This window comes from Microtus ochrogaster, chromosome 19, assembly GCF_000317375.1.
Source record: "Microtus ochrogaster isolate Prairie Vole_2 chromosome 19, MicOch1.0, whole genome shotgun sequence".
NCBI classification, from domain to species: Eukaryota; Metazoa; Chordata; class Mammalia; order Rodentia; family Cricetidae; genus Microtus; species Microtus ochrogaster.
In genome coordinates this window covers 60,155,540-60,173,638 of record NC_022021.1, presented here as the reverse complement: position 1 = coordinate 60,173,638, position 18,099 = coordinate 60,155,540, and the positions used below count along the sequence as shown (strand labels likewise).

The following is an 18,099-nucleotide window of genomic DNA, read 5'->3' as shown; positions in this document are numbered from 1 at the left end:
GAGAATGGCTCCCAGGGAGGCACGCTGGTGCTCAAGTAGAACCGACTGCAAAAGGCACTAGGCTTCTTTTTCTCTGAAGGGTCTCACAACGGCTTCAAAAGAAGCATGTACTAATAATTTGTTCTGACTCAAAAGCAGCAGAACTCATTTTGCAGATTTAAACAAGCAACACAAAGGAAACAGAATTCCGGGGCTCTCAAATGCTGAGACAGAAAAGAGCGAGTCTGGAAACACCAGTTCTACTAAGCATTTATTTTCATTGTAAGATAGTGGAAATCATATAAATCACGGGCCAGGCAAGGTTCTCCTTGCCTAGCAAACGTCCACATGAACCGGTCAACCTTTAAGTATAGGTTATATCTCAATAGAAAGACAGGGTAATATAGCAGTTACCCAGCAACCAATACTGTAAACTACGGTAGATACAAAGTTTTATATAAATAAATTGCCAGTAGAAAAAAAGGCAACTGCTTCAGCTAAGAAGGTACAAAAATGGGTCACTTCCATAAATATAACAAGATGCTAACCGAAGAAATACATAACAGACTGTTTTCCTATATAGATATTTGAATATGCAAACTAAGACACCTGTGGCACCTTACACAAAAGTAAGAACAAGACACACAGCCCCTCCCCTTCCCTCTCCCCTCCCCCACACGGGTTTCCCAAACACGGCGAATTCTAGGGTTACAGAGACGGGATGCCAAGAGGAGCAATAAGACAGCGCGCTCCGACCCGCTAGACAAAGAAAGAGCCTTATTGACAGTTGTAAAGCATCAGGCGTCAGACAGAAACTTGTCAAAAACAGCTGTTGTTGGGTACTGATTGATAATGTTTTCATTCTGACGGCTGCGACGCTGCAGACAGTCCCCGGGCTGCAGAGAAGCCCATCGCTGGCGCACATGAACACACACAGACAACGGGAAGTCATTTAACAGATGGCAAGGAGCACTCAGCCACAGTATCTTCAAAAAGACAACATTCTACATTTAATGAACTTGCAGGGAGAGAGAGCAAAGCCTGGAAGAAAAAAAATCACTTATTTATTTTCACGGAGATGAGCAAGAGAGGACAAAATTTTAAAAAAAAGGAATTAAAGATTTGTGCTGTCCGTGGACCATCCCACGGAGTGAGAATTATTCAGGGATGCTTTAGACAAAATGAATCACCATGGAGCCTTCTCTGGTCTGTGCCGTGTATATATTTTAAAAGGCTTAAAGAAGTGCGGGATTGTTTTAATTAAAATCCATTTACGAGATGAAATCACTTCATCTGAGCACTGTGAGGGGTTTGAAGACTGTCCTCTGGAGAGTCACAGGTTTTCTGTCACTCTACAATAAATATGGCATTAAGTCTATGGCATCAAGGTACAGTACTGAAAAACGAGAGACCTATGTTTTTATTGCTTGGATGCAGGGAGCAGTTTTCTCTCATTTGGCCACTTTGTATATAGTAAATAAGTGGTCAAACATTTACAAGATGTGCCAATAAACTTTTCATCCATGAGCCTCAATATTCATAAATTATTCCTGATTTAGAAAAGGTCAAAGGTGTTAAATCTTACTAAAACTGTACATTGTTCTATGCAATTTTATCATTTCAACTAAGTGGAAAAAGTTAGTTCCAAAGGCTGAGTGTAGGCCCTCTATTTATCTGCTGTAGCCCAGCATACGCTAAGGGTACAGGACACCCCTGAAAATAGAGGTTTATAATAGAAATACTGAGACCTTTACTAAACGGAGGCCTGAGCGGACCTCCCCAGTCAGCATCAGCACTGATGAATAAGTAACAGGGTGAGCTTCATCAAATCCCAACCGTGGATTAGACTTTGGCTGTTTATTATTTGAAAAGTCATCTTCTTGATTTCATTCAAACATTTCTGAGTTTATTTTTTAGAGAAAACAAATGCTTACGCTACAGCTCGGCTTTTTGCAGATTAATGACCCTATTAAATATCTGCGGACTTGATCAAGTGGGACTCAGTGGTGCCTGTGCTTGCCTAAATGTGCTCCAACTCTCTCAACCAGGATGCCTGAGGGAGGACACATGGCTGCAGGCAGAACCAAGTAAGCATCAGACATCCGCTTTCTCGGTTCTTCAGAGCCAGTTTTGTGAAAAGATGAGCAGGTGAAACTTGGGGTGGTCACGTTCACTCATAGCCTATAAAGTAAACACACACACACACACACACACACACACACACACACACACGCACGCAATATGAAAAACAGACAAGACAAAATAAAGTGTAAAAAACTTGAACCCCTAAAAGATCATGGAAATGACATATACATCATGTGGAGTCTAGTTCCAATCGTCTAAGCTCAAGCCCAGGGAAGTTAGTGAAGATGTGGGCGTCTGAGTTCCTCAGAAGGGTTTCATTTCCATGAGCCGCGAGTTCCATCCACTTTAGCACAAAGCCCAGAAGAGAGTCTTAGGCCAACAGAAGGAAGAGACATGCGGTGAAGATAATTAGTGGTAAACAGAGAATCAAGTCTCCCTCAGTAGTGTGTACTTGACGTTAATGCCGAGGATAATTCACCTGACTTACGGAACAGTCACTTAGCAGAGAGATGAGAGGCTGAAGGAGCGAGAGAAGAGCAGATACCGAAGACACGACAGTCTTGACACCAACATGAAACCAGAACGGGAAGCTAACATGATGGGTTCAAGGCTCTGGGGGAACTAACTCTGTGTCAGACTTCACATTCTCATCGCCTCCAGGTCCTTTTCCTCTAACAAGCTTATGAGCTGGGAGAAGCTGTCTTTCAGTGCGTCCATATCATCTAGAGAGGAGGGCTGCAGAATCCAGCGTTTGCCACGTGCAAGGGGTTCAAGTTCAAAATATTTTTTGATCTGAAGAGAGAAAAGAAGAGAGATATGTTAATAATTATATCAGGACCTTCCCCCCCCCTAAGATCCTAAAGTGATGAAGTAGGGGTATTAAGTGGCATTTATATGAACAGTCGTGTGCAGGGTTCCTAAGACTTTCTGCCCATAGCTGTTGCTTCAGCAGGATCCTATGTTGTGACGCAGGAGGGTTTCCTTTGGGCACGGGTGACCTGCTAGCGAGTCAACATTCCAACTTGGCACTCAACCGCTGGGGAGTTCTTACAAAGTCTGAGAAAGCATTATATGTACTATAGGGCAGGAAGAAACACAAAAGAACACCAAGATGATTCCGCTTACTCTAGCTGCTGCTAGCCATGTAACATTGGCTGTCTTGCCCTGACACAGTATGGATCCTATCAACCACACAAGACAATCTGGAAAGAAGCCAATATCGGTGATCTCTCTAAATTTCCTTTAAATTTCCAGTGGACATTTCTGATAGCTAGGAAAGTGTCTTCTAGAAGAAAGAATAGGAGCTAAAGGTCCCGTGCTCAAGGGTGCCCAGGAAAGTCTAGAAAAACTAGCAGATTTGCACACATGCATAGAGTCTCTTGGGTTTTCTCCCTTCTCGATCCTGAATTCGCTAGGAGGGAAAGATCAAATTCCTGACAGAATCAGTTTCACACATTAGGGCTTGCAGAAGTACTCTCAAGGGAGGGGATAAAGTAAAGAATCCTTCCGGCTCCCCACTCATTCACACACAGCAGGCTAAAGTAAAACTTGGTACTTATCACCAAGGAAGATTTTCTGAAAACCATACTCCCAATTTTCTGAAAGCCACTCCCAAATGTTCTCTTCTGCCATCACCAAGGCCAAACTGCCATCCGCAGAACCACTCTGTCTAAACCGGCTCACCAGGGCAAAGGCAGATAGCCAAAAACACAAAGGGCTCTGTTGTTGTTATGTAGCTTTGGTTTGTTGGTTTTTGCTTCCTGAAACAGCATCTCACTAGTAGCCCTGACTGTTCCAGAACTCCTCAAACTTGTGGTCAATCCTCCTGCCTCTGATCCTAAGGTATTTGAATTATATGTGGGCACCACATGTCTGACTCAGAAATACCAAATGTTGTAATAACTTAGAAATGAAAATAATATTAAAGTTTTGTAGTTCAGGAATATCTCTAAAAGTCCTCTCCTAAAGGCTCATCATGGTGTCTCAGGCCTTTAATCCCCCACTTGTGGGTTGAGTTCTGGGTTAGTCGGGAGTACATAGTGAGATCCTATCTCAGCACATACACACACACACACACACACACACACACACACACACACACACACACAGCCCTTAGACATGTTTCACACTGACAACGAATGCCCTTTTCATTCTTTCAAAGAAGCTGATGAGAATTGAAGGGCCCTATTGATTTGAATTCTAAGGAGTAACGACAATTTATTTTATCCAAAGATCAGAAAATGATGGCTCAGAAAACAGGCCAGAACAATTTGTCATCCAAATTACTACGCAAACTGTTTAGAGAGTATACTTGTTTATTAAGGATACAAACTTGAGGGCTGGGGAGACAGCTAAGCAGTAAAGTAGTGAGGGAGGACCAGCACTCGGGTCCCCAGAACCCATGTAAATGCTGGGGGGGGTGGCACTCAGAAAGCTAACAAAGGGGACCCCTAGAGCAAGCTGGCCAGCTAGTTTAGCTGAATCTGTGAGTTCTGGGTTCAACTGCAAGATCCTACTTCAATAAATAAGTTGGAGAGTGGCTGAGGGAGATATCCAATGTCAGGCTTAGTTCCTTCACCAGTACTACACACATATGTAAACATGCATGTGCACATATATATGAAGATTAAAAAAACAAGCAAAAACCCAATACCCCAAAGCACTTACCCAAACAAGAATTTCCCGTCCCAATTCCATTCTCATGGTTGTTTTTCTTTATTAAATATTGAAAACAGTTTACCTCTCAGAGAACCCAAAGTGGTTTTGTGTAATAACCATTAAAGCCAGAGGCTAAGCCCAGTCACAAAGGGCAGAGCTGACAGGGGGAACCCTTGGTTAGCAGGTGGGTTAGAGTTACAGAAGGGACACGGAGGGAGTATGGTCAATGCCACAGCTAGGAGTGGGTTTCCCCAAAGGGTGTAAATCAAGACTTTTTGTCTCCTTTCTCCCAGGAATTGGGACTGCCATGCTTATAAGGCAATCAGGTGTTTGCTCTAATGCTTCCTGGCAGATGATGATTGATGGGTAACAGACAAATTCTGGTCCAAGAAGTAAGCTGCGTCACTGACATTTCATAACCTTCATTCAAAAGGGCAGCGTTTTGAATAATACTAACTGGAACCAGTCCGTGGTGGCGCACATCTTTAATCCCAACACTCGGGAGGCAGAGGCAGGCAGATCTCTAAGTTTGAGGCCAGCCTGGTCTACAGAGTGAGTTCCAGGACAGCCAGAGATACACAGAGAAATCCTATTTTGAAAAACCTAATAATAATAATAATAGTAATGATAATATCAGAAAGAGCACTGATCATGAAAAAAATTCAGTAATAAAAAACAACAAGTAGGCAAATGTATCTCAGCAAGATTTCTTTTTTAGGAGTTCATCTACAAGTTGCACAGAGTCAAGCTGGGCGTGGTGGTACACACCTTTAATCCCAGCACTGGTAAATCTGAGGCAGCCATTTCTGAGTTAAGGCCAGACTATTCTCCACAGTGAGTTCCAGGCCAGATAGGACTACATAGTGAGACCCTGTCTTAAAAAGGAACACAAAACCAGAAACCACACAAAATAACCCTAATGACAGAATTCCAACTAATTAAAACCAACAGCATTGGGTTTAATGATCGCCAGGCAACTGGTCGTATTTTGCATTGCTGACAGACGGAACTTCGTGAGTTGTAGGCACACTTGGAAGAGAATAAAGATGCCTAAAGGTAGGTCTCATTGAACCCCTAAACCAGGAAAGGGAAGCTGCAAGGATGGGGTCACCAGGCCGAGGAACCCGGCAGTGTTAAGCTGACAAATAGGGTGGAGTAACTTGAGATTTTCAGCTCCGTAACCTAAGTGGGTACCTAACCCTGCCACAGTCACCCAGCTGGTATTCGAAGGATCCCGCACAGTTACAATGTCAGTTTTAAAACAAGATTTCAATCCCCAGATGCACCATCAGTCCCTTTGCTGCCAGAACGTAGCTTTTGAGTTATCAGAGTTTCATGTTTCTAAGCGTGACTACCGCAGGGCAGCAAGCAGGGCGGAGGCTGACGGCTCTCATTCTGAGTGCTGTCCGAATCAATTCTTTGTTTTCTTGCACGAACCTGATGTCAGGTTTTACTTCCCCAGCGTTATTACAATAAAATTTATGGCCACATTGACTTTCTATCTGCGTGTTTTTATTTCGATGTTGATGATAATTTTAAAGAGTAGCGTTTAAATTTGACTAACACGATGAGTTTGAATCCATGTTTCTCTCAAAGGCGATAGAGTGCTGCTGATGTCTCTTTGTTCAAGACTGTTCCATTACCAGAGAGACAAGTTCTAAATATGAGCCCAAGTCTTTTGAAAGACTTCATTGCTGCGTACATGTCACGGTTAGCTGGAAAGTGTGAGAAGATGGCATTTGGGGGAATGACATCAGAATGCAGTTGCCTGGCAACCTGTGGTCATTTAGCTATTTTCGGGATAGTCACAGAGTGGCCATTGGTCAGTAGCCATGTGTCCACCCTAGAGATAGGAAAACAAAGCCAACCGATTTTAGCTATGTCACCGGAGCCCTTCTCCCCCCACCCCAACATGCACGGTGAGTGATCTGCATGACTAACTTCCATCATTCACACGTCGTACCCACTGCACAGTCTTTTTATAAAGAAGACATGGCAGTTCTGCTGTTGCTAATGGTCGTAGCAGCTGCTAAAGCCTCGAGACGTCGCACGTCACAGGAATCCCTTTCCCAGGGCTGGGCATGGGAGCGACAGCCTAGGACAGTCCTTCTCTGGCTGCAGGGTCACAGAGGCAATCGTGATGGTGTTCTCTGGGTTACTTACCCTCACTCCCCTTTAAAATATTTTACTTTCAAATTCTGTGAGAGAATTTTTAGAAGGCAGGTAGAGTTCCTTGCTCTAATTACTGGCCTCTCGTCAACACCTGCAAACTTCCTTTTATTTACTGTGATAAACTGTCTGCTTCCTGTTTTCGCTAGGAAGCTATGTAAGCAGCGGGGTGCCCAGGGATGACCTAGTTTTCTTTTATATACGTGGGTAAGCTAAGGGTGGGATAATAGAGCAGGGTTTACTTTGTGCTTTATGTGCAGCAGATTTAGGTTCTGAGCTTGGATATTTATAAAGAGAGCTCTGGCCCACATGAATGTGTGGTAACATTAAAGATAGAGTCAGGGAGTGACAGCGAATCACGTGGGACCGTGCCTGGCATCATACTACGTCATCTCTCGTCCTACAGAATTAAATGCTACAAGGACCAGCTAGTAATTGCTAAAGCCAAAGATATTATACCCCACCTCTGGTGCCTGAAACATTACCAGGGTGGACCCGGCCTGTTGAGAACTGTCCACCTAGCCCTTGTGGAGCCTTTCCCACCCACCTGGGGCCATGGCTGGAAGCTGAATATTGCTTCTGTGCTTCCCCCACATCAAGGAGCAGCATACACACACTTCCTTGGTGAAACACCAGCAGACTTTGAGCTGCTCTCCCTAAGTCTGTGGATGGCTGTGACAGCACAGAGTAGTGGGGCCTGAAGCAAGCTACGGAGCTTTGACAATTTAGATCCTCTAGGCTGGCTTGCTATAACTTCATTCATGCACCTACCATCCCTCATGCAGGATGGCAGTGATTGTGCAAAGGCGGTGGAGGTGTGCCAGACAAGCCACCTGGGCCAGCGTGCTATCTGCAGCAACGGGGCGTGTAGAACAGAAGCTGTAAGACTGTAAGACAGAATCCCAAGCTGAAGCAGCAGCAGCCTGGGTAGGGGATTGTTAGGAGCACTTCTAAAATCACAGGACAGCAGGGTACTGCCCCAGTTCCGGGCTTTCCAATTACCATAAAAGACTAGTTAGTAACATGTAGTTTCCAAAGGACTTTTCCCTCATCCCTGCTCTGTGAGTATACTTCAATCAAAGCAAGAAAAACAGCTGATTCAAATAAAAGGTGATATCATGATTTAGACTAGCTCTTACGTTATGGGAAACGATTTGGTAAGTATTCTGTTAGAGGACTGAGAAAGAGACTTCAGAAACAAAGCCATATTCTTTTTTGTCTCGAAACAGGATCAAGTGTTGCTGTGAAGTTCAGGATGATAACTTCAGCTCCTGGAAACCAACAGTGATGCAGGCAGGGTGAGGACTTCAAATCCCAGGGCTGGCAAAAAGAACTGTAGCCTGTGCCTGGTGTGGCTGCACACACCTTTAATCCTATCCAGAGGCAGGGGCAGGTGATCTCTGAGTTCGAGGTCAGGTAGGTCTATACAGTGTTTCAGGTTCACTCCTGGACTCTATAGCAAGGTCCAGTCTCAAAAAACAAACACAAAACCAAAAACTGTAGTTGTGGGACTTTGTATATGGAAGGGCAAGCCGGCTTTGAATGCAAATGAGTTAGTGATCTTGCTCAAGCCCCTTACTGTTTTCCTATAATTTTAAATACATGAACTGGTCACCATTGGTGTTTTTCTTTTTTTCTTTTCCTTTTTGCTGTTTGTCCTTTTTTCTTCTAATGTGGTAACAGGCGTCAGGCTCTGGGTCTTGCAGATGCAGGGCAAGGACTTTAGCACTGAGCCAGACTCACATCCTTCAACAATGGTTTCCGAGCTAGGTAGGCATGTATGACTTTAATCTCTTCGTTTCGAAGCCTAAACCATCAAGCGGACCTGCACTGATGGCAATTTTGTCGGGCTTTTCCCATGACTGTTAAGGAAGGAACAGGAGTTTGCTCATCTCTACCTTGGCCCCTTGCTTTCATCTCTTCAACAGATAAACCTGTTGTAATGACAGGGAAAGCTTCTTTAGAGATACTTGTAAATTTCCTCCTGAGTCATAGGCTGGGGTCTGCTGGCACCAGGATGAGCGACAGCTCACGTGTGCCTTCTCTTTGCAACTCTGGGGATGAGGATAGCAAACTGCTTAAGTCATGCATGAAATCATTGACATTTTGCAGTATTCTTTCATCTCCCCAAAAATCTTCAAGCACAACTAATCAATCTTTTTGAGTCAGTCATTAAACCATTGCCCACTGAGTAAGCAGGCCTTGCCTGTGTGCTTGCGAAGGGGGCCCATCTAGCTCCGCTGCCTTGCTTACAGACACTCCTGGGGCAGGCTCGAGTCAGAGAGAACTATGCCCACGAAGGGGCTCCAGGACAGGTGTGAAGACAGCGGTAGAACACCACTAAGATTCTTCAGAACACAGTGTTGGCAGCGTGTTTAAGAGCTGCATGGCTACCCTCTGTTCATTGTACTGCTTGTAGGATTGGGAAATCCTCAGAAAGGTGTTAAGTCTGCCACTGAGGACAGAGATAAATAACACAAACAAAATCAATATGCAATATTCCCAAAGACATCGCTCAGAATGGACATTACTTCATACTGGGTACCAGTGGGGAACAGAGAATAACTACTGATGTCCCCCGAATCCGTGCCACTGTGCGAGTGTTATGAAGAAAGGTGGATGCTCGGTTTGCAGAGGACCACGTGGAACGTGTTCATGGTCCAGCTTCTTAAGGAAGCGCACGTTCAGTGCAGCTGCCTGACCTTGGAATGATCACAGGCCAGACAGATGACTTCAGGTTATTGCCTGTGACTAAGCCTTGCCTTTATTACAAGTCTCCTTCCCAAGCCAGGAACCTCTGTTGTGTGCAGGATGCTGTACGTTAGAACGGTAATTAGACAGCAACCCAGTTTCCCATTTCATCGGGAACTCAGCAAGTCCCAGGATGGCCAAACAGAACCATCGCATTTGCTTTGGTGGTGGAAGTGAGGAGCTGATAAGCATTCCTAGATTTGCCTAACCTGCTAATGGAGAAGTACGGCACAAGCTACATCTATTTTCTATTTCTGATACACTTGAGGGGCTCATTTTATTCTCCTGTTCCCTCTACCCACAAAAAAAAAAAACAAAAAATAAAAAACAAACAAACAAAAAAAAACAAAAAAAAAAAACCCTGCTTATGAGATCACCATCCAAGAGCCGAAAATAGGCAGGATGATTCTGGTCTTCAGAATGAGACTTAGTCTTCCCGTACCTGTACCTGTTTCACACTCCTTCCAGAATCTGACTTCTAGTGAGTCCAGTCTGAGGGCCTCTGCTGAAACCCCTGCTTCTAGACCAAGGTTCTTCTACTCGCAGATGGCAAGGATCAGCCTACTATCACCCTCTTTGAGACAGGGTCTCACGGTGTAGCTCTGTCTGACCTACAATTCACTATATAGACCAGGCTGGTCTCAGGCTTGCAGAGATCCACTTGCCTCTGCCTGCCAAGTGCTGGAATTCAAGGGTGCAGCATCACACCTGCCCTGCCTCTCCCTCCCCACCACCCATCATCTTTTAGAAGATGGCTGACGTCCTACAACCTCAAGAGACCTTGGAGGTGCAGGAAAAACATTTAAGATTAGTGGGTACCTCAGTCACAGGAGCCTTTGTGGATCACCACCGCCACACCCAGGCACCATGAATGACTTATAAATAAAGTTTTATTGGAAGAGGGCATGCTCACTCACTTAAATATTATCTATGGATGCTTTTATGCTACCACTGCAAATCTGGGTAACTGCCAGAGAGACAGACAGCATGTCACACAGCCTGGAATGTTCACTATCCAAGCTTTGGCTCAGAACATTTTGCTTTATGTTCTTTCCAACAGGCAAGCACAGGAGGGTATGGTCTGGGGTAGTTTGACCTCATCCTGCTGGACCACGTCTTCCTCACTTGGACTCACACTTCACGGAGATGATGTCAGATGTGGGAAGTGGAGTCTAGCTGGCAGGTTGGCAGTCTCTAAGCAAAGCCATATTTTAATTCCTTTTCATGTTCAGCCTGGTTGGTCTTTACGTAGACTAGAGTTCCTAAGGGCCACCAAGGCAAGCTAGGGAACAGGGAAAATTTCTATCAAGTCCTCTAGTGATGCACCCCAAAAGGCATATAGTCTGTCACGTGTCACCTAGAAAATTTTGGTGTCCTTTAAGGATGGCTCTTAGTTCTGCTACTTTGCAGTTTTAAAAGGAAGATATAATTTACTAAATGTATACTGTCTAAAGTCTAGTGTTTTTCTGAAGAGCTGTGGTCAACTTAAAAATTTAGTGTTATATTTATAAGCCTTTTAAATTCAGGGTACCTGTGAAGTTCTTTAGGTTCACTTATAAAGGATTTAACTATTATACCATTTTATAATTCCATTTATCAATTTAATACATTTAATATCCTTTTTTAAACATCTAGAGTGTGTAGCAATCAAAAAACCCTTAAGTATTTGAAAAGTTTTAAAAGATTTTTTTTTCTGTCAAATTATTCAATGACTCTCAAATTTGGGAATATTTTAAATCCTGTAAGAGGACCCCTTCTCTGAAGATTCTTTTTTTTTTTTCCAATTTATTTTTATTTCATGAGCATTGGTGTTTTGCCTTGCATGTATGTCTGTGTAAGGGTGTCTCGTCCCCTGGAACTAGAGTTACAAACAGCTAGGAGCTGCCATGTGGGTTCTGTGAACTGATCTGGAGTCCTGTGTAAGAGCAGCCCCCTTCTCTGAGAATTATAATTCCTTCACTGCTTGGGTGAATCTACAATTCTTTAGCAAACATCTTTACATTTGGCTTGATACTGGCCTGTAGTTTACTTTCTATATAATACTTTTGTTGTCTCTAAGATCATAGCAATCCTGGCCTCATACAATGAGTTGGAAAGTATTCCTCAAGAAGGGCTGCTTATTTTAAAAATACTTCATAGAATTTGGTCCTGGTCTTTTCTTGTGGGTCAATGCTTTGATTAACTCAGTGCCTTTACTTGTTAAGGTCTATTCAGACTTTCCATTTTCTATTAGCTTTAGTTGTTCATTATCCTTTGCATATGCACATATAATCTGGTATATCTAACTCAGAGTATGTACACCTAATCTATATCACATCGTGGCTATCTAATTCACAGGGTATAATATCTACCTCTGATCTGGGCTATCTAATTCACAGGATGTGCACACCTAGTCTGGGAATTCACTGGCAAGCAGTTTTCATGCCATGCTCTGGTAACTGCATTTATTTCTGTTAGGTCAGCTGGCAATGGCTCCATTTTCAATCTTCATTTTGTTGATTTAAGTCTTTCTTTTTTACTTGGTTGGATAAACTTTCGTCAATTTTGTTGATATTCTCAATGAATTTATTTTTGAATTTACTTATTTTCTCTATTGTTTTCTTAATCTCTACTTCCCTTATTTCCGGTCTCATTTTTCTAGTTTTTCTTCCCACTTGCTTTGGCTTTATGTTGTACTTTTTGTTAGATTCCTAAGGTTAAGCCAACTTTTACTTTTTTGTTTTTTTTCATATTTTAATTAGTCTTCTGATAATTTTGTCCAATTGTTTTGATCACATTTACCTTCCCAGATCCAACCCCCTCTCCCCTCTCACCCAAGTTTGTGCTCCCCTCAATCAAGGCCAATTTGTGCTATCCAAATATTCTTTGATCTGTGGCCTTCCACTGGAGTGTGGTGCACTTATCAGGGCTACGCTCCTGGAGAAGACTGAGCCTTCCCACTTTTACTTTAAAGGTTATTCTCTTGGATCACATGCCCATACTGTTGTTTTAATCTCGTTTGTTGACTGATTTGAGCACAGGGAGTCCCATATTCTTTTCATGTTACTTTTCGAGACTGTATCTCTTATTAGCATAAAAAAGAAAATCCAGTTAGGCACATATATCTCACAGCCTGTAATTTTCACATTCACTAGAGGTAACGAGATACAAAAATCAAAATGTTAAAGTAATTTGATTTTCACACAGAGCACAGAAGTCATACGCTTACAAGCTAAAAGACAGCAGCCCTGGCTTCCTTCTTTCTCCCCCACATCTATTTAACTAGTTCCATAATTTGAGCTGTTAACTGCTTACTTCTAGTACCATATTTTGAGGACCTGAAGAAGTTTGTGACTTAAAGAGCAAGAAGATCAGTTTAAAGTTCCAGAAGTTAAAGACGATCCAGCGGGTCACCAGATGGAAATGGACCTGGGTAGAACAAACCAAGTGGGCTCAGAGGTCCACAAGGCCATCAAGGTGAGGTTTGGTTTGTAGGTAGTTATGGCAGGATGTGAATGCTGAAGAAGGGCTCTGGGAGCTGCAGGGAGCTAGCGATCAAAACAGAATGAGGCTAAGATATAAAGCCTGAGCATAGGGCTGGTACACAGAAGAAGAATAAGCCCAGAGAACTACGGAAAAGTAAGTTGAATTGGCTAATGGGCTCTGGATCACATGGCCCAAGGCCCATACCCTGTGAGTTCTTCAGTTCCATGAGTCATTGTTTCCCTCATACTAGGCATCATAAATAATTCCTGTATAAATTAATGAGAGGGGTATCAGATATGATAGAAGAAAACATCTCTACAAGTCTGTGGCAAACTCCATTTCCAAAGATGATAACCCCGATCTACATAATTTTTCTCTAAATTTTTTATATGTAATGGACCTTAGTTCCTTGGGAACAAAGACACTGAAAAGGAGTGTTTCGTTCTCTCTAATGTAATGTACCTACGCTAATGTACCTACTATGTTGCTGGCCACAGAAGGTACTTTTTATTTCTTTTAAAAAATGGACTTCAAAAGCTGAACTATTGTAACAAAGACAGCGACCCAGGTCCTGTGTTTCCCCCCCACACTAAAATGAGAGTAACCGAAGGAAACTGAGTATCAGAGTGGACTTACTGCTCTAATTAATTAGGTCAAGGTTTCACACGCAAGGCTCATCTCATAAACAGTTTCAGAACCGTAGGTCTAATTGGTTTAAACTCGATTGCACACATGCCCACAGGCAGCTGCAGTGAGTTGTTTTGCAAACAGAAAAGTAAACAGCCTGCCATGGAAAAGAGAACCACTCCAAAAATCTCTGACCAATGGGACACTTGTGTTTTAAGCTATTCCTTTAATCTGTGTCCAAACAAAGCATCTAATTCTTATCTTGGAGAAAGGAAAGCACTGACACACGCAGAAAAGGGAAGCCTCGGTTGTGGGGCGCTTGTCTTTGCATGCAGGTGCGGGCCGCCTTTTCAATAACGATCTATAACACCATTAATTACAGAGGCAGCCAGGCTTCAGCCCCACACCGTTTTCTTCTTCTTATCTTCCCCTCCTTCCCGTCATCCCTTACTTTCCCCTTGCAGCACGGCACTCGTTCTTGGTACCAAACACCTTTTGGATGTTCCAAACACGATTCTTTCTTCTCTGATATTCTTCCCGATTATAATTTCTCTTTACTGAAGAAAGCACATATTGTAAGGATCTCTGAAACCTGCTGCTGAAAACCTTTTCCCTGGCAGTACAGCGTGGCTGTTGAAGAGTCTTACCTACATGTACAGAGCTAGTCAAATATGTACTAGACAGGAAAGGGAGGTAATGAGTGAAAACCCCAAGCGTATATCAGAGACAACCAATTAGCTTGTCTGAAACACAGGCTCGTAAAGCTATCGGTAACTTATAAAATGGTCTGCTACACACGAGTAAAATGTTGCTTAAATGACTTGCCTAACTAGATGCGGTCAGCATGAAATTGATTCTTTAAGTTTTTTTTTTTTTAACTTAAGAGCCATTAACTGTGCATATTGATATGGCTGGCTGGCTGGCTATCCCGGTATTATAAAATGCAGGCTAAAGATATGAGTTCTATATTTTATAAAGTTAAAGGCGGGAGGGGGGTGCACTTGAAAAAGAAAAACAACTCATCAATTGTCACCGGTGGTGTCTGTGTCAGGAGCTGAGATGTCCCTTTTGCTGTGCTCAAAGGTTTATCTGGGTTGCTAGATGTGTTCCCAAGGCATCAACATCCCCAGTCCAGGCTCTGTGTTGCAGAAAGCACTTCTTTCCCACCATAACCTTTGCTTGTGTCAAGAGAGGAAGGAGAAGGAAGCCTCGTATGCTTCAAAGCCGCTGTCACTCAGAGAGCCCCACGTTTCTTCCCCCAAAGATTGATATTACAAAGCATTCTAAAAACTCAATGTTGGCTGATCTGTGAATGATAATTCCTGAACCTATCTCATATTTGGAACTTTATGAAAAGTATGTTGTGTATTGTAGTAGATTCTTGGCTATGCCTCATATTTGGCTCGTTTGATTGTTTTGCACTATGCTACAATCCAGAGGATGTAGCTTTGGTTCTGTTGGGTCTGTTCTCCCTGCTTTTCCAACATGCAGTTCACTGAACCACTGTTAGCTCCCCAACAAAGGATTCTCCCTCTGACTCAACAAAATGAAAGGCAATAAACATAGTTAGTCAACAGTGACAGTGTATTACATACACAGAAAATCTCAAAAAAAAAAAAAGAAAGAAAAAGAAAACCCAACACACTAGTTTCTATTTTCAACTTTATCTGATCTTCATCATGGATGAGGTGTCCACTGAGTAGCTGGGTATGAGAAAGTAGCAGCTATAACAAGTCCAAGTGCTATGTGGAATCCAATAACCATGGTCAATAAATATTGGCCTGCGGCACTATGGCAGCACTCTGACCCAACAAGACAACATTCCCATGTTGGGGCCGATTCAAATTTTTGGGCCTTAAGCAGGAGGCAGATAAATACGGCAAGCAATGAGCTGTTTGGTTGCCAGTGGATGGTGCCAATGGCTCAGTCAGTTGCTGCAGTATTCTAGGGACATTCCTGTCAGCAGTCTGTCATCTGGCTCCAGCAAGGAGCTACAGTGGAAACACCGGGAGGAAATGGAAAACGGGAAGGTGTGGCAGCTCAGGGTAGGGGTTGGGGGAGAGCAGCCTGCTTACCCCTTAGTACCACACCTGACCAAGGGGCGGGACAGATAACACATAATCTTGAAACCAAGGGCCAGGCTTCAGTCATGGGGAGAGGATTTCTTTCCCTGCTGGCAGCTCAGCCAGGAGCCTCATATCCTAGCAACTTAGAAATATGAGCTTGGAAAGAGGCAGCCCAAGGCAAGAGAAGCTAAGTGGTAATCCATCCTGAGGAATTTTAGCAGAAACCCCACACAGAACCAGTTGAACTCAGTTTAAAGCCTGGGAAAGGCAAGTCTGGAGATCATTACTACAAACATAAAGAGAACCCCAGAAAGGAAGGTACAAAGAGCCACGGACTGTATTTCCACAGTTACTGTTCGTGTGGCCTGGGGTCCTCGTCATTCCACAATTAGTTGAAGCCACTAATTATCAACCCTGGGAAGAGGAGAGGCAATCATAGTTCTCAGGGGACGTCCAGCAATGTCTTAGGGAAGATATTGGCTGCCACGACAGGGGAAATGGTATGGCGAGAAGGCTCTAGCGGGTCTAGCCAGTGTTATTGCTACACATTCCACAGGGAGATCATCCCCTCCTTTCAACAAAGAACTCTCTAGCCCTCAGAACTAACAATGCCAAGGCTGAGAAACCTTTAATCCAAATTCAAAGAACAGAGGTCACGTTAATGATTCAGTTCTTGGTTGAGTGGCAAGAAGCATTGAGCTCGTCCCAAAAGTGAAGATATTTAGGATCTGGGCTGGACAGGTAGACAGCATGGAGCAATCAGTGCAGGCGATGGTTCCCACCCTCTGCCCCTTTTTGTTTAAACCAATATGCATCAGTAGGATCCAGTCTGTATACACCCAACCGGACTGTAAGTAGCGCAGCAAGAAAATGCCACTGTCTACTTATCCCACACAGTCACTGTTTCTGGCTAAGGGACAACAGAAGTGACTTAGAACAAGTCTTATATAATAATGGGACAGGCTGGTAGATATTTTGTGGGTTAAGCCACCAGTGATATTTGCCACATAACTAACCTAAGAGAGTGACGGTGGAATACGGAGCCATCACAGGTAAGGACAAAGCTTTGGCTAATTTAAAAACAATACACAAGTTAGAATAAAGGCTCTGTTGATTAGCTTCCTCTTAATCACCTAGGGTTAGCTGAGTCTTCAGTGTCAGAGTACAAGATGATGCTTGAAGCCTCCCACACAATGGGTTTTGACAGGCCATGCAGAATCACGGCAGACGCTCAGGACCCGTGGACTGTTTCTCTGCTATGTCTGCTCCTAGGTTGCTTCACAGTCCTCGTGGCGATCATATTTGTCATTATCATGAAGCGGTTTAATTAATGGGATGCCAACAGATGAAACATGAACTTGAAAAGATAATGTCTATTTCTATGAAAAATTAAATGGAAGGCATTCAAAGAACTTAATAAAGCGAAGTCATTAAAACAAACTACTCCTGAATTGGATTTCAGTTTTTCCAAAACTGATAAAGGATTGGAAGGGAAGACTGCTTCGTGTACCTTTATCTCATGGCTCTATTTTAAAGAAACAGACAGCCAAATAATCATCAGAGGGGAATGGCCATGCTCTATACACAACACAGAACTCACTAGTGGCCAAACATTCGAGAAAACCCCTTGTCTCAGTATGAAAAGATTAGAGTCATCTGTACATTTAAGCTAAAAAAAAACATAACAACAAACAAACAAACAAACAAACAAAAAAAACCCTAGTTAAAATAACTTTCCAATTTTACCAGTTCTTTTCTGTCTTTCCAGTGCTGGAAAAGGAGCCCAGGGCTTTACTGATGGGTGCTGGGCACTCAGACTCCCAGCGGCCCCCACGCTTGACTAGCTGTTCCACTATCAGTTGAGACAGGCCAGTGGGCTGCTGCGGACTCACAGGTCTGGATTGCCAACCACACTTTTCATCAGGTCTGAATCAAAAGCTGCCTGGGAGGGGAAGTCATTAACACTCGCTGTGCTCTGAGGTTCAGGGTGCTATACGAAACACGTCCACTGTCAGAATCAATACTCGTGTCTATCACCTCACAGCCTTCGGTGAAGGAAAAGCAAGGTCTAAAGAGATGAAATTAAAAATGCTCAAACCCACACTCACAGAGACTCATGCCATGACAGTTTCCTTAGAAACATCCACGTCTATAAACATGTCTTCCAAATGGATACTGCTTTAGTAAATGCTTAATTATCCTGAGTGAATCCGAAATGACATTTATTTCCTTCCTTCCTTCCTTCCTTCCTTCCTTCCTTCCTTCCTTCCTTCCTTCCTTCCTTCCTTCCCTTCCTCCT

General features: G+C 43.3%; 1 protein-coding gene across 2 annotated transcripts in view; it reads right to left on the bottom strand.

Moving 5' to 3' along the window:
• Positions 1–239: 239 nt before the first annotated feature.
• Arl15 (ADP ribosylation factor like GTPase 15) overlaps positions 240–18,099 on the bottom strand; it is a 362,674-nt gene continuing 344,814 nt past the window's right edge. For both annotated transcript variants that reach the window (XM_026783835.1, XM_026783836.1), the window contains exon 5: positions 240–2,856. In XM_026783835.1, the coding sequence (XP_026639636.1) occupies positions 2,704–2,856 (153 nt within the window). In that variant the 3' untranslated portion in view covers positions 240–2,703. The remainder of the gene's footprint in view (positions 2,857–18,099) is intronic.